At 44.8% G+C, this 15640-nt stretch overlaps 1 protein-coding gene across 7 annotated transcripts in view; it reads left to right on the top strand.

The window, feature by feature from the left end:
* Positions 1-15640, top strand: part of NTRK3 (neurotrophic receptor tyrosine kinase 3) — a gene marked incomplete at both ends in the record, with an annotated part of 370615 nt that overhangs the window by 132297 nt on the left and 222678 nt on the right. For all 7 annotated transcript variants that reach the window (XM_082649288.1, XM_082649287.1, XM_082649286.1 and 4 more), the window contains 2 exons: positions 502-566; positions 1380-1482. In XM_082649288.1, coding sequence (XP_082505414.1) covers positions 502-566; positions 1380-1482 — 168 coding nt within the window. The remainder of the gene's footprint in view (positions 1-501; positions 567-1379; positions 1483-15640) is intronic.

Genomic DNA, 15640 nt, shown 5'->3' with positions numbered 1-15640 from the left:
TGGGGCCACAGGCCTCCTGGATCTCACTGAGGAGTGAAGAGGGAACGAGGAAGGGCATGGAGAGTCTGGGACAGGATAAGGGGTGCAGAGAGGAGCTGAATGTCAGCAACAGCTACCATCACCCACGAAACTGGCCGAATCCAGACCCTGGCTGTGATCCCAAACCATTTTTTTCCCTCTTATTTATTCAATAGCTCATGGCTCACATTGTCCAGGTTACATTATTTACTCTGTGATGGGGATTGGGGGACGGGAGCAAAGGTTCTTTATACCTATGGAGTCTGTCTTTGAGTCATCAGTACCCACCAGGCAGCCACACGGGGATCCGATCTCTGGGGACCCCTGCAAAGCCTGGGGAGGCCAGGCAGTCAGAGTCTAGCTTCAAGGGGATGTTCTCCAGCAAGAACTTTCAAGAGGACTTGGGAGTTAGGCAGGGACCGTGGCTGAGGCTCTCGTGGCCAGGAAGCTAACTACTCTTCTCTATTTATGTTTGGTTTTCAGTCTACGAAGTGAGCCCCACCCCTCCTATCACTGTGACCCATAAACCAGAGGAAGACACTTTTGGGGTGAGTCACTCCTTGGTCAAGAGGAAGGTGTTTACTGATGCAGTAGTTTTTCAGGCTTCTGTTTTAGTAGCTAACTTTTCCCAATACTGCCTTATTTGGAACTCTAGCATACGTGGCATAGAGAAGCCGTGATGAATGACCTCCTTTCAGGTGGTTAAAACCTTCCTTGTTTGATGAGAATAATTCATTGTTTGAGGAAGTCTTTGAGGATCTGCTTTAAGCCCTAGGGCTCGGGAGGAGAACAGTTTGAAACTTCCCACTCCATTAGGAGCCAGCTGGGCCTGATTCGAAGGGGCTGCTAACTGTACAGACTTTTACAAAAGTCAGAGTTGCCCAGGGCATCTTCTTGAGTGGGAGGTGACCCCACCTCCCGCTCTCAGAGCCTGAGGTTTCTCTGGGGAGAAAAGGAAAGGAGTCTTTTTAGAATCTCCTGGATAAGAATATTATGCAAAGAATGTCAATGTGAAGATGCAAGATTTGCTTGCTAATTAAAACCACAATGGAACAACAGGCAGAAGCATCTCTGGGCTTCCTCCTGCATCTCTTAGGATGGTCCCCAGATGAGAGGGCTCAGAACACTGAATCATGGAACTTTCTCTAATCAGTCTGGGTAATTTATTTTTTGATGTTCTTAGAGTCTCATAAATTACATCTTCTCAAGACTTTACTCAGTCTGAGAAGTTCTGAAGTTCACTGAAGTTCTGGGAGGGCTACAGTTGCTACTGTAATAGGATGTTCTCATCTGAGCATGCGTGTTACTTCATACTCCGGTTTTCTGTAACTGCTCGACTGTCTGTTTTTGGCTCCCAATAGGTATCCATAGCCGTTGGACTTGCTGCTTTTGCCTGTGTCCTGTTGGTGGTTCTCTTTATCATGATCAACAAGTATGGTCGACGGTCCAAATTTGGAATGAAGGGTAAGGTGGAATTTTCATTTGCGAGGGTCTCATGGGGGAAACATGGCTCCTTTTGATCAAAAGATGCTGTTTTAATTTCTTTGCTCTCTGAGAGGGCTTCAGGGTGGTGGGCTTAAGTGGCCCTGGTAGAGACTCCCATCTACACGTTTATTATTGGTAGTGATGGATTGAAGGCAGTGTTGGTGTGAGGACCAAACTGTGGACCACCTGGTTTTTCTGTAATGACTAAAAACATTGCTTCACTGGGCTGGTACAATGAGGATGATTTGGGAAAGAAGTTGGATTTGAGGGCAAATGAAGAGGACTTACCTTTCTTTTTATTTTTGGTGGGTAAAAGGACTCTTTGTTTGAGTAACTTGGTTTTTCTCTTGTCTGCACCCATCCTTGGAGTTGTGATGAGAAGGTATTAGCAGAACTAAATGTAGGATGGTAGACTGTGGCATTGAGAGGTTGCCCATGCGTGGTATCTCAGCACGTAGCTCTACACAGAGTTCCAGAATGGATGCCAAGAGCAACGTGATTGCTAAATCTGCTGGCCAGTTTCCACAACACAGAGTACTCAACCCCGTTACAGCTGGGGTGGAATGTGAGACGTGGCTCTCCACCAAGGCTTGGGAAAAGGGGGCTGGCGCAAAAGGGGTTAATGTGGTGAATTAGCATCCATCTGCCTGGTCCCAGGATGGATCTGACCAAATGGCGCAAGGGAGGCTGGATACCAGTGCTTAAACAGAAACTTGAATTTCAAGATATACTCCCAGCTGGGGTTTCCATTTATGGCTGATGTTAATAGGAGAAGGGTGGGGAGGGAGTATGAAGTATTTCCATTTATGGCTGATGTTAATAGGAGAAGGGTGGGGAGGGAGTATGAAGTATTTGACAAGGTTCCTGAGCAAGGATTCAGGTTGGAGTCTTCTGGTGAGATTATGGGATCCAGAAAGATGAATTTCGATGACTTCTGCACACGAACTGGTATCTGTGGTTGGGGTCTTGACCTGGGGGCTCAGGAATTAAGGGGAAAGCATGAATGAGATTCACAGGGATAGTGGTCCCCTGAACTTATATGTAAATGTTTAATTGTTTGTACATGGTGGCAGAGGGCGGGGTTGGGAAGGAACTAATCCATAACTCTATTATATTGTCAAAAGAGTCTGTGACCACCCTACAAGTTTAGAACACTGATATATAGCAAGGGATAGCCATAGAGAACTAGAAAGGCAGAAATCATGGGGGAGGACTGTCTGGCTTCCCAGAAGCCTCCTGCCTCTTTCTGCTCTTGGTTAAGCTGAACAAGTCCCAGAAGAGCAAACCAGGTTTTCTTGAAGCAAATGAAATATTTTGACCAAGAGAAATAACACGCAAAGGCAAATTATAAAACTTCTCTATATATTAGAAGTTTGGCCTGAAGCCAGATGACTTAAACAAGAGGAGACCACGGTCAGCCACCTTGGCTGGAGAGGTTTTATCTACCAGTACCGCACGGGCCAAACAGGGCTTCACAGGTTTGGAAGGTCAGTGACCCCCATGCAGGCTCTGAGCCTTCAGTCTTAGCATCATCCTTGGGCTCCTGGCTTTGAGGACCTGGCACTAGTACTTGTGCAAAATTTTCCTACCATGGGAGGAACTTTCCTAGCTCTTCCTCCCCTCCACCTAAGGAAACAGCAGGGCCTTGACCAAAGGGGAAAACGGGGCATTATTGCTCTCCCCTGGAGAGGCACACCACCAGCTGAGACCCTGCAACAAGACTGGCACCACCAAACAAGCAGATTTTTCCTCTTAATTGTCATCTGTTTTCTGGAAGAGCGTGTCCCCATGTCGGATGAATTAGGCAGCACCCAGTGTGGTGCTTTCCCCTCAGCTGTCCTTGGAGCCTCTCCCAACACCCACTCCCCTCTGCCGGGCTGAGCTGCCTTCATTGGCCCTGGTTGCGCCAAACATCCATAAGTTTGGAAGTGAAATATTCCTTAATTTAAAGTCAGGTGACCTGAAGAAGTTTGGCTAGAGTGAGAGGCAAGATAAGATGTTGTATCCAAGGCTGACCCTGTTTAGAATTAAGCCTGCATCTTTCTGATCTTTGTTATGCCTGACTGTATTTAGTTCTCATCTTAGGATGAAACAGCAAATGCCCCAGGCTGCATACACCCTTGATCTTTTATTAGCAGCGGGCCTCCCAGTCCAGAAAAAAGAGCAAAGTTGCGTGTACCAGAAGTCCCCCAAATCTGACTCAGGCAAACCTCCGTCTCTTCAGAGCCACCCGTTCCCCAGCTTTGAATTTTCAAATCTGGGTTAAAAATCTGTGATGCCACTTAATTGCTCTTTGTTTCCAGCAAAGTTACTTAACTTCTCACAGCCTCTATTCCCACAACTTCATCATGGAATGATACCACCTCTCTCATTGCATTGCTCTGAGTGTTGAGATCTGTGTGTAATTGACATTTAAAAGGGTCCCTGTGGTTGTAGTTTTCTTCTTTCTTTGTGTATAAGCCTGTCCAAGCTTCTTTCATTGTCCTTCCAGGATGGGCTGCCCTCCCAAGACTTAATCATGCCCTCTTTTGTCCCACACAATATTTAGTAAAAATGCTTTTCTTCCACCCTAATCCTGGGGCACTGTCATTATCTTGCTCACACATCATCTGTCCTGTTAGACCAGGAGTGACTTGTTGCAGAAACCCGCAGTCACTCAGCTGAGTATGCCTGAAACTTTGCACAGTCTTTGACAAATTGTTTCTGAACTTAGAAATGAATGACTTTAGTTTTACTCAGAAAACAAGCACTGCTTGTTAATCAGTAATGGGCTAGTTAGGGCTCATTTGGAAATCTGAGATGTCTGGGCAGTGGAGGTGGAGCGGAGATGATCTGGGAGACTCATAAATAATTCCCACCCTCCACATCTGAGGGCCTGGAACACAGTGTATGGATGAGGAGGACTTATTAAAATGAACTTCCTTCTGAGAAATAAAAAAATATCTAGAAAAATATGGACATTAGTATGACAGACACTCATATTCCTGTCACTTAGAATAAGCAGCTGTTACTGTTTTGTCTTCTGTTGCATCTAATGTTTTATTCCTATTACTGATAAAACTAAGATGGCTTTAACTGTCACCCCGATCCCATTTCCGCTCCCATTTCCATAGGCAGTCATTAGCTTGAGTTCACTGTGCATCCATCAGTCCACTTGTTTTTGTCTCTCTCCCTGTATCTCTGTCTCTCCTTCTCTGCTGTCTCTGCACACCCACCCTTCGCGCCATGGCTCTCTCCCAGCTGACCCCATACCCTGCAGACTGCCAACTTAGCAACGGCCTCTACTCTATGGCAATCCTAGTGGCCAAGTCTGGTAACCAGCTCAATTTTATAGTTCTACTTACATATATGTATATATATATGTTTTGTTTTTTCCAAATCACAATTGTATTTATTCATAGACATCTAGAAAACAATCAAAAGTATAGTTGTCTCTTATAGACCTTATTAATAAATTTTATGTGGATGAGAGAGCTCGTGTCCCGAGAGTTTTAAACAGCATGATTAAAGACTGTAACACTCCCAAGAGTGGTCACAGATAGGTACAAGATGTGAAGAAAGATATACATATATACATACACATATATATGTCTACATATGTGAATATATTTACAAGATGCATTACTTTGTGTATGTTTTAATTTGTAAACGTGTTTATACTCTAAACACCCTTCTGCATCTTCTTTATTTGCTTGTCATGTGTTAGAGATCGCTCCATGTTGGTACATATAGGAATTCCACTGGGGACCTATTTTATGGAGGTTGAATATATTAACCAGAGTTTATAGAAATGAACTGAAAATGCGTTGTCTCAGACACTTTTTTACTGTTTTCAACTGCCATCTTGTTGATCGAAATTCCGGCCTGGGGAGAGGTCAGGATTCTGCCCTGTGGAGGGTTAGGATTCGAGCTCATCTTCTCTTATAATCACAAAGGTTCTAAAATGGGGCTGAGTGTCCAGTGGGCTTTCTTTGAGCTGTGGATGAAGCCCCATGCTTTAGAGTGGCAGGATGATCCTGAAGTATTTGGTATGGTGTGGGCACTGACCAGCCAGAGCACATACTGCCCTCCTGCTGGAGCCGGCACCCGGGGGCTCCCTGCTGTGCCGGGTGTTAACTCATAATCATGCTGGATCACAGGGTGGTTGAGTGGTGCGTGGTCAGGAGGTTCAGGGCAGGGGTCGTTTACTAGGAGGGACAGAAATATATCAAAATATGTCAGTATCTTAACTAATTATATTGTGCTGGTGCATCCTGGGCCTGGAAGTGACATGGCTTAGAATTTATTCCATGCTCATCCTCATATAATATTTTAAAATTAGACATTGAAAGATCGTGACAATGATCTAGCCGGGCCCTGCAGTGTCATTATTTAGAGATGAGAAACTGAGGCATAGGAAGCCCAAGAAAGGAGGTGACCTGCTCTGGTTTTCAGTCTGGTTAAGCTGAGTGGGTTCTAGAACGGACGTTCTACCTTGCATTCTCAGTCACTTCTCATGGCAACTGTCGATAGAATGACCTAATTCCTTGGTCTTGGCTGCCCCACCATGAACATCCACAGTGCATCTGCCATCTTTATTTCACGTGGTTGTTAGAACAATAACCAGGTAGAAGATGCTAGTGTGTCTTTAAATACTTAAACATACCCTATAGTTTTCATATAAGGTGACTGTCATTATTATTTAATGGAGAAAGAAGCAAACGTGTGGGGTTTTTGCAGGCTGTAAAAAGGGCATACATTATTTGGTCTCTCTTGTCTGACTACCTCTTAAGCATCTTTATATATGTCTAGATCAGAGATACTGTGGGAGTGAACTTCATACTTCTTGGCTCCCTCTTACTGTCACAGAGGAAACAGAATAATGGTTTATTAGAGTTGAAACAGACCTTAGACTTATTAGGCTAATGTCCCCATTGTACAGGTAAGGAAGCAGACGCAGAGAAATGAAATGGCATGCCAAAATGCACGGCTAGCTAGAGCAATGCTGGCCTGCTTTCCCACCTGCGTGCTGTATGCAGAGAGCCTGGGAAGGTCTGGGAAAGGAAGACGGATTGTGAATAAATCAGGTCTGCTCTTCCAATAGTTTATCTAATTATCTTTGAATGCTGTCCTGCTTCAAAGGGGCTTTCAACATGTCTCTTATTAATCCTCTTTTCTCAAGCTGGGACACACCTGGCCTGGGGAAAAGGTGGGAGCTGATGGAGGAGTCTTGCTTCCCAGGCTTAGAGGACTTCCTCTGTCTCTTTCTGGACATGTTGGGGACTGCATGGCAAGGCAGCAGAAGCCAGAAAGAAGGCTGGGAAGGCCAGGAGTCTAGAAAGGCTGGTTGGGCTTCCGGTAATACCTTAGGTGCTTCATCTGCTTGCCGTCCATCCTAATGGTTGGACGTGTGCTGGTGCCCCTGATGGGCCCGTGGATGGGCACTCCAGGATTGTTGCATTGTGAATTAGCATCAGCTAATAGGTACTTAAAGTGGTTGCCTATTTGATTATGACTGAGGGTTATTAACATTTTTTTCCCCATAAACAGATGGTAACTTCTCTCCAAGTAGATTCTCAGAGTGAGATTTGGAGGGACTGATTGGTTCCTGCCAAAAGATCTCGGGGGTGGCTGCCTGCGTTGAATGGCCCTGTTATCCCTCTGGTTTAACTGCTCGGTTAACGGGAATGATTAGACTTGGGAAGGAGTCATTTCTGCCCGCTCTCCTAACCTTGGAACATTGGACTGTGAAGGGTTTCTTCCAGCTGGATGGAGGTAGGGCTGGGATCCTGGCCTCCTAATGTTTGATGCTCTAACTGGCATTTCTTCTTCAGCTGGGATAGAGGGTCCCTGTATCTATAGCCGTGAGCACAGAGCCAGGGAATTGATACAATGAGTGTGGGGTAGAAATAGAGAATTCTGAGACTACTGAAAGGTGACCTTGACCCTGGATGAGGTCACCATTAGTGCCACTGATAAGGCAGCTTTTTTTGCCCTGAGAAATACACTTATCTGGCCTTGATTTAATGGGGCGTCAGAAGCCAAGAGCAAGGCAGAAGTGAAACTGAGTGGAGGACTTGGGTTTCCTGACTTCCTGAAATAAGTCTATTTTTCCTTCTTGCTTGTTTTTCTTTCTTGACTTCCTTTGCTGTTTCCTCCTCTGAATTGAGGTACGCAAGTAAGGAAGCTTACCCCTGGCCTTGGCAATGACCCTGTGCTTGGGATTCCTGGTGGAAGATGCCTCTTTGAACATAATTTTGAGACTGCTGTTATCCTCAGGCCCTGAGGTTTACAAGCAAACTGCTGCAAATCCCTGGCCCCAGCTACTCCTCACCCCATTGCCCTTTGTGCTGTGCATCCGTCATGGGGGACGAGTTGGATGGGGTGGGGAAGGAGCATCCTGCAGGAGGAGAAAGGGGAGCCTGCATCCGGCTGGGGCTCAGCCACCAGTGGTGTCTGCCACTGCCTCCGGCCCCAGAGCATCCCGAGGAAAGAGAAGAGCTTCCGGTTGGTCTCTTCCTGGCTCTTTCTCTTAGAGGGTTAGTGACACCCTCTCTTCCTCCCTTCCCTGATACCCCCGTATGTTTAGTTTAGAGAGAGATTCACCAAGTCACTCTGGTGCACACCCCTTTATTTTTTTCTCTTGTATTAGTTCTGCTGCCACAAGCCAGAGAGGGATTTGCTGGCATCCTTGCACTGGTCTCCAGACAAGCTTTCTTCCTGACAGGCCCGGCTACCTAATTTATGGGACCCAGTGCAAAATCTTCCTAAAGCACTAGAATTGCAGGACAGCTACAGCAGAGACTTATACCCCAATCATGGGGCTCTTCTGAGCATGGAGTTAGGGTCAGGCCCGTGAAGCCAGCTCTGCTCCCTGAATACACATTCCAACGTGGTTTCAAGCCCTAGCGCCTTCATTTTTTTCCTGAATGGTGAGGAGGGAAACCGATATTTCTATGCTTCCTGTTCAGAGAGGAGCTGGGATTTGGGGTAAAGATAAGAGTATCAGCTGATTTTTCACTTCTAATCATAGCAAGGAAAGAGAATAGGGGGCATGGGCATTTATTGAGTACCTACTGTGTGCCAGACACATATAGGCACATGTAGGCATATAAGGTCTAATATACCTTATAGTATTTTGTCCTGATGAGTGGCTGTTCTCCACATTGTAAAGGCAATAAAGCTGCTCAGAGTGGTTAAATTGCCCCATGTCATGTGGCTGGTGATCAAGAAAACCAGGTTTTAAATGAGGTCACTCTGAATCAATGGTTCTCAATCTTCACTGCACATTCCAATCACTTGGTCAAATTGTATGACTCCCTCGGCCCAGGTGGCACCCCAGGCTGATTAAATCCGATTCTAGAGGCGAAACTCTAGGCATGGGCATGCTTTTTTCAACACCTCGGGTGATTTCAGTTGTGCAGCCAAGGTTGAGAACCAGCGGTGTAAGGCCAAGATGCAATTGCGCATTTAATTAGTGGCCCAGGTCATGTATGCAGTCTGCAGACCGGTGTATCTGGTCACCTTGGGACCGTGTGAAATGTGTAGATGCCTGGGATCACTCACACTCACTGGGTCAGACCTGGGGTGAAGTGGGGGAGATTTTTGATGCTCACTAAAGTTTAGGAACCACTGCACTGAATCCTGGGGGATGCTGGGGATCTTATGAAAATGCAGATTCTGGGGAAGGGCTGAGAGTCAGTGTTTCTAACCAGTTTCCAGAGGATGCTGCTCCGGGGCCCACAGTTCAGGGAACAAAGGACGAAGTGAAAACCTCAGGCCTGGGACCTGGGGACTTAGGTCACATCCCTGTGTTCCATTTCTTCCTGTGCACCATTAGCAAAATCAGCCGGCCTCAACCCCTGACTCTGCTAGTTGGAATAATATGACTGTACAATTACAAAATAGAACCACGACTTCTAAGGCAATTTTAGTTCTACCCTCTTTGGGTAAATAAGGCTTGCTTCTTTCCTAAAGCAGTTCTGCAGTGGCTTCCTTGGTTCATAGCGAACTGCCACCTCCTTCCACACAAGGGCACTTGTAAGGCCTGCTGCCTCTGTTGATCTTAGCACAAGCGTGAGGTCCATCAACACAAGGGCTGGAGACAGAGCCCCAGGGAGGCCAGCAGTCAGTGGGCGTGCAGCATTCCCAGCCCAGAGTCCCTTGTGTGGCTGGGCAGGCACTCCTCTCCTCTTCTAGAAACTTCCACGTCCCGTTTCCTCTTCCTCCCATAGCTGATCTTGGAGGTAATGTTGGGAGCTACAGGAAATGGGAGCAGCTTGGGCTTGGCAGGCCCTGAAGTGGATCAGGGCATGTTGTTTGGTGGAGGAAGCCTAGCGGGTTAAGTCAGTGGAGGCCCAGGGCACCTGCCAGCCTCAGAGGCACTGCTCTTGGTGGCTGGAATTTTGTTCTCCTCAGTCCTGCCGCTCCAGTGGTATTTACATTGGACACCTGCCCTGCCCTCCCAATGGACTGTGGAATAAGAACTGCATAGTTGGCCAAAGACTGGAACGGTTTCCTTAGCAGTCCCAGCAATGCCGAGCCTCCCTACCTGACGGGGATCTTGAGTTCAGAGGGGCCTCTGTGCTGTAACAGCGATGCACACCTGTTCCCAGGTGGGGGAGAAGAATGCCAGCGTCGGTCTGTCTGCCAGCAGGTCTGACATGAAGCCCCGGGGAGGGTGCCCAGGTAGTTCCAGGAACTACCTTTCCAAGTGAATCCTTCCAAATCAGTTGAGTTCAGTGGGCTGGCCTTGGGCCAGTGGAGGGGTGCCAGGGGGCACCCCCATTGTTGGCTTAGTCTTTAAGAAAAGCAGGCAGGATTTGAGTACTGTTATTGGCCATGATGTGAGGAAATGGCTCCAATCGTCCCAGCCACTGCCTGGGCTTGCTTTGCGGGGCTGGAGGTGGGGGGCGTCTGGGGGACACGCCGGCCTGATAGGGCTGTGTTTGGAGCTGGAGGCCTTCTAAAGAGAAGCACTGTCAGAAATGAGGGGCCATCCGAGCGAAAGGGAAAATGGACATTCACGTTTGCTGTTGCTAAGTGTGTGGACAGAGCCTGCCTTTCTGGAAAGTGGTTTGGCAAATTTTATTAAAAGGCTAAAATCAGAGGAATCCCATGTCCCAGAAACTCCACTTCTGAGAATTTAACCTCAGGTAGTGATCACCAACGGCTGCCCATATTGATGTGTGTGGGCGTTCATCCCACTGTGACTTATACAGTCAACTCTATCCACTAAGAATTGCTTAAATTTAATAAATGGTTAGTTGAGCACACTGTGGTTCATACAAATGATGTAATTTCAATGAAGACATTAAAAATGACAATTTTTGAGGACTTCCCTGACAGTCCAGTAGTTAAGACCCTGTGCTTCCCATGCAGGGGGTGTGGGTTCCATCCCTGGTCGGGGAACCCAGATCCCACATGTCACCCAGCCAAAAAATGAAAAAAACAAAAAAAAGAAAGAAAGAGAAATGACAGTTTTTAAAAGCAAATTTTTAATATTTCTTTAAGGATATACATGCAAATAGTAAGAAAGCCCAATAATGTAAAAGATAATGGAGTAAAAGTTACTCTCAATGTGCCTAATTTCCTGCTTCTGAGATAATAACTATTTAGAGGTTCTGTGTATCCTTGCCGAGATAGTCAGTGCTATAAAAGGAGAGATGTTTCCCGTTGCCTTTATACAAATGCCAGCTTGTATTCACGTTGTTCTGGACCACATTATTTTTGGTAACTATCTTTGAGATTATTTCATCTTAGTTCATAGAGATCTACTGCATTCTTTTTTTCTCTTTTTTCCAGCTATATTGAGATATATTTGACACACAACAATGTGTAAGTTTAAGGTGTACAGGGTGATGATTTCATACATGTATGTATTTACTGCATTCTTTTTTTAACAGTTGAATATCAAGAGTGATATTTGAGAGTAATATTTATTGACATGTGAACGTGTTCATATGTATACATATTTTTAAATTGGGGTATAGTTGCTTCACAATGTTGTGTTAGTTTCTGCTGTACAACAAAGTGAATCAGCTATACGTATACATATATCCCCTCCCTCTTGGACCTCCCTCCCACCCCCCACCCCCATCCCACCCATCTAGGTTTTCACAGAGCACCGAGCTGAGCTCCCTGAGCTATACAGCAGGTTTCCACTAGCTAGCTATTTTACACATGGGATTGTTAATACCATTCTCCCAATTCATTCCATCCCCTCTTCCCTCCCCACCGTGTCCACACATTTGTTCTCTATGTCTGTGCCTTTATTCCTGTCCTGCAAATAGGTTCGCCTCTACCATTTTTCTAGATTCCACATATATGCGTTAATACACGATATTTGTTTTTCTCTTTCTGACTTACTTCACTCTGTATGACAGACTCCAGGTCCATCCACGTTTCTACAAATGACCCAATTTTGTTCCTTTTTATGGCTGAGTAATATTCCATTGTATATATGTGCCACATTGTCTTTATCCAATCATCTGTTGATGAACATTTAGGTTGCTTCCATGTCCTGGCTATTATAAATAGTGCTGCAGTGAACATTGGGGTGCATGTGTCTTTTTGAATCATGGTTTTCTCAGGGTATATGCCCAGTAGTGGGATTGCTGGGTCACATGGTAGTTCTATTTTTAATTCTTTAAGGAATGTCCATAGCGTTCTCCATAGTGGCTGTATCAATTTACATTCCCACCAACAGTGTAGGAGCGTTTCCTTTCCTCCACACTCTCTCCAGCATTTATTGTTTGTAGATTTTTTTCATGATGGCCATTCTGACTGGTGTGAGGTGATACCTCATTGTAGTTTTGATCTGCATTTCTCTAATAATTAGTGATGTTAAGCATGTTTTCATGTGCCTCTTGGCCATCTGTATGTCTTCTTTGGAGAAATGTCTATTTAGGTCTTCTGCCCACTTTTTGACTGGGTTGTATGTTTTTTTGATATTGAGCTGCATGAGCTATTTGTATATTTTGGAGATTAATCCCTTGTCAATTGCTTTGTTTGAAAATATTTTCTCCCATTCTGAGGGTTATCTTTTCATCTCGTTTATGGTTTTCTTTGCTGTGCAAAAGCTTTTAAGTTTCATTAGGTCCCATTTTTTAATTTTTGTTTTTATTTTTATTACCTTGGAGGTGGGTCAGAAAACATCTTGCTGTGATTTATGTCCAAGAGTGTTCTTCCTATGTTTGCCTCTAAGAGTTTTATAGTGTCTGGTCTTACATTTAGGTCTTTACTCCATTTTGAGTTTATTTTTGTGTATGGTGCTAGGGAGTGTTCTAATTTCATTATTTTATATGTAGCTGTCCAGTTTCCCCAGCACCACTTGTTGAAGAGACTGTCTTTTCTCTATTGTATATTCTTGCCTCCTTTGTCACAGATTAGGTGACCGTAGGTGCATGGGTTTATCTCTGGGCTTTCTATCCTGTTCCACTGATCTATATTTCTGTTTTTGTGCCAGTACCATACTGTCTTGATGACTATAGCTTTGAAGTATAGTCTGAAGTCAGGGAGCCTGATTCCTCCAGCTCTGTTTTTCTTTCTCAAGATTGCTTTGGCTATTCGGGGTCTTTTGTGTTTCCATACAAATGGTAAAATTTTTTGTTCTAATTCTGTGAAAAATGCCATTGGTAATTTGATAGGGATTGCATTGAATCTTTAGATTGTTTTGGGTAGTGTAGTCATTTTCACAGTTTTTATTCTTTCAATCCAAGAGCATGGTATATCTCTCCATCTGTTTGTGTCATCTTTGGTTTCTTTCATCAGTGTCTTATAGTTTTCTGAGTACAGGTCTTTTGCCTCCTTAAGTAGGTTTATTCCTAGGTATTTTATTCTTTTTGTTGCAATGGTGAATGGGATTGTTTCCTTAATTTCTCTTTCTGATCTTTCATTGTTAGTGTATAGGAATGCAAGAGATTTCTGTACATTAATTTTGTATCCTGCAACTTTACCAAATCCATTGGTTATCTCTAGTAGTTTTCTGGTGGCATCTTTAGGACTTTCTGTGTATAGTATCATGTCATCTGCAAACAGTGACAGTTTTACTTCTTCTTTTCCAATTTGGATTCCTTTCATTTCTTTTTCTTCTCTTCTGTGGCTGGGACTTCGAAAACTATGTTGAATAATAGTGGTAAGAGTGGACATCCTTGTCTTATTCCTGATCTTAGAGGAAATGCTTTCCATTTATCGAAATATTAATGTATTTTCCAGTGAGTAAAGACTGCAAACAGTTGCCCATTTGTTTTTGTTGTAAAATAAAGAGAAAATATTTTCATATATATACCTGGGAAAAATACTGGGATCATATAGACTGATAGGTTAGAATATAAATGATAGTTATCCTTGGATAGTTGGATTATGAAAGCTTTTTTTATTTCATCCTTTGTGACTTTTGTTTTCTTTGTCTTCCAAGTTTTCTGCATTGAACTTTAAAACAAAGCAGGCAGCTGCTAGGGAAAGGGGGCACAGGCTGCATGCACCTCCTTACTAGATGCAGAGTGCTGACTTTCTCCCAACCTAGGCTCCATCTGCCCCTTCATGGGGACAACTGGGGCTCTGGTGTCACTTAGCATTGCTGATTGCACAGACCAGGGTTCCTTCCAATGTGTCCTTGGGACACTTGCATCAGAATTATTGATGGTGATGGGGGCTGATTAAAATGCAAGTTCCTGGGCCATGTCTCCTGAATCCAGTGCTCTGGTGGTAGGCCCTGGGAATTGGTATTCTTAAAAAACACCCTGGGTGATTGTGATGCTCATTAATGTTTGAGAAACTTCAGTGTAATTAGAAATTGGCAAACTTTTTCATTAAGAAGCCGGATAGTAAGTATTTTAGGCCTTGCTGGCCATATCGTTTCTGCTGTAATCACTCATGTCGGCTGTTGTAGTCACTCTGTAAATAAATTGGTCTGGCTGTGTTACAATAAAACTTTATTTACAAAAATGGGTAACAGACTGGATTTGGCCTGTGGGCCATAGCTTCAGATCCCTGGTTTAGACTGACCTAGTACCCTGAAAAATTAATCAGAAGATGGAGGAGCCTGCCAAGAACTCTTTATATATGAAGAAACAGGTCATATTATAAATAGGGATCATTAATAGAGTGCTTATTATATGCCAAACACTTTTTCAGACACATACTAAACCTTAAGACAATGCTGCACAGTAGCTATTATCGGTATTATCCTGGCAAGGCAATTGAAAGAATAAGGAAGAATAAGAATTGAAAGAAAGTGATTAGCGCAAGGACATGTGATCAGTGATGGCAGGTCTGCAAAGCTGAGGAGGAAAGTTGTAATGCTACAGTCCTATTTCTCTCTAGCCTTTGGGAAAGAATGTTTTCAAAATTTGTTCTCAGGGCTTCAGATGTCCCCAAGTCCCTCTAAGTTTTCAAGCTAAGGAGGAATAGTCACAGCTCTGTACTTTGTGGTAGTACAAGTCCTGGGATCACTCTGCACCTCACAGATACCTCAGTAGAGTGGAGTCCTGGGAAGTCTTGGGATCTGCCAGGTTCTGTGGGCATCAGGAGACTTTTTAAAAAAAATTAATTAATTTATTTATTTTTGGCTGAGTTGGGTCTTCTTTGCTGCGGGCGGACTTTCTCTAGTTGCGGAGAGCGGGGGCTACTACTCTTTCATTGCGGTGCATGGGCTTCTCATTGCGGTGGCTTCCCTTGTTGCGGGGCATGGACTCTATGCACGTGGGCTTCAGTAGTTGTGGTTCACAGGCTCAGTACTTGTGGCTTGCAGTCTCTAGAGCACAGGCTCAGTAGTTGTGGCGCACGGGCTTAGTTGTTCCACGGCACGTGAGATCTTCCCAGACCAGGGCTCAAACCCGTGCCCCCTGTGTTCTCAGGCAGATTCTTAACCACTGTGCCAGCAGGGAAGTACATCAGGAGACTTTCTTGTGGCCCTCCCTCAGTGCAAGTTTCCAGATGGCTAATGCTAAACATTCACCTTGCTCGGAGCCCATGGAGATAGGCTGGTACCCAGCTAGTCTGCAGCAGGGCTGAACAAGAGGGAACAGTGGTGCTGGCCAGCAGGTGGCCTTTTGCCATCTGGGCCATTGCTTTCCTCCTCCCGTCTCCCTACCCCAGGCTGCCTGAGCCTCCACCACTTCCCTGACTCAAGGGGAAGCAAAATCCCCTCGGCTAA

Source organism: Grampus griseus (assembly GCF_964374135.1).
Source record: "Grampus griseus genome assembly, chromosome: 2".
Taxonomy (NCBI): domain Eukaryota; kingdom Metazoa; phylum Chordata; class Mammalia; order Artiodactyla; family Delphinidae; genus Grampus; species Grampus griseus.
This window is presented reverse-complemented; position numbering and strand designations above follow the sequence as displayed.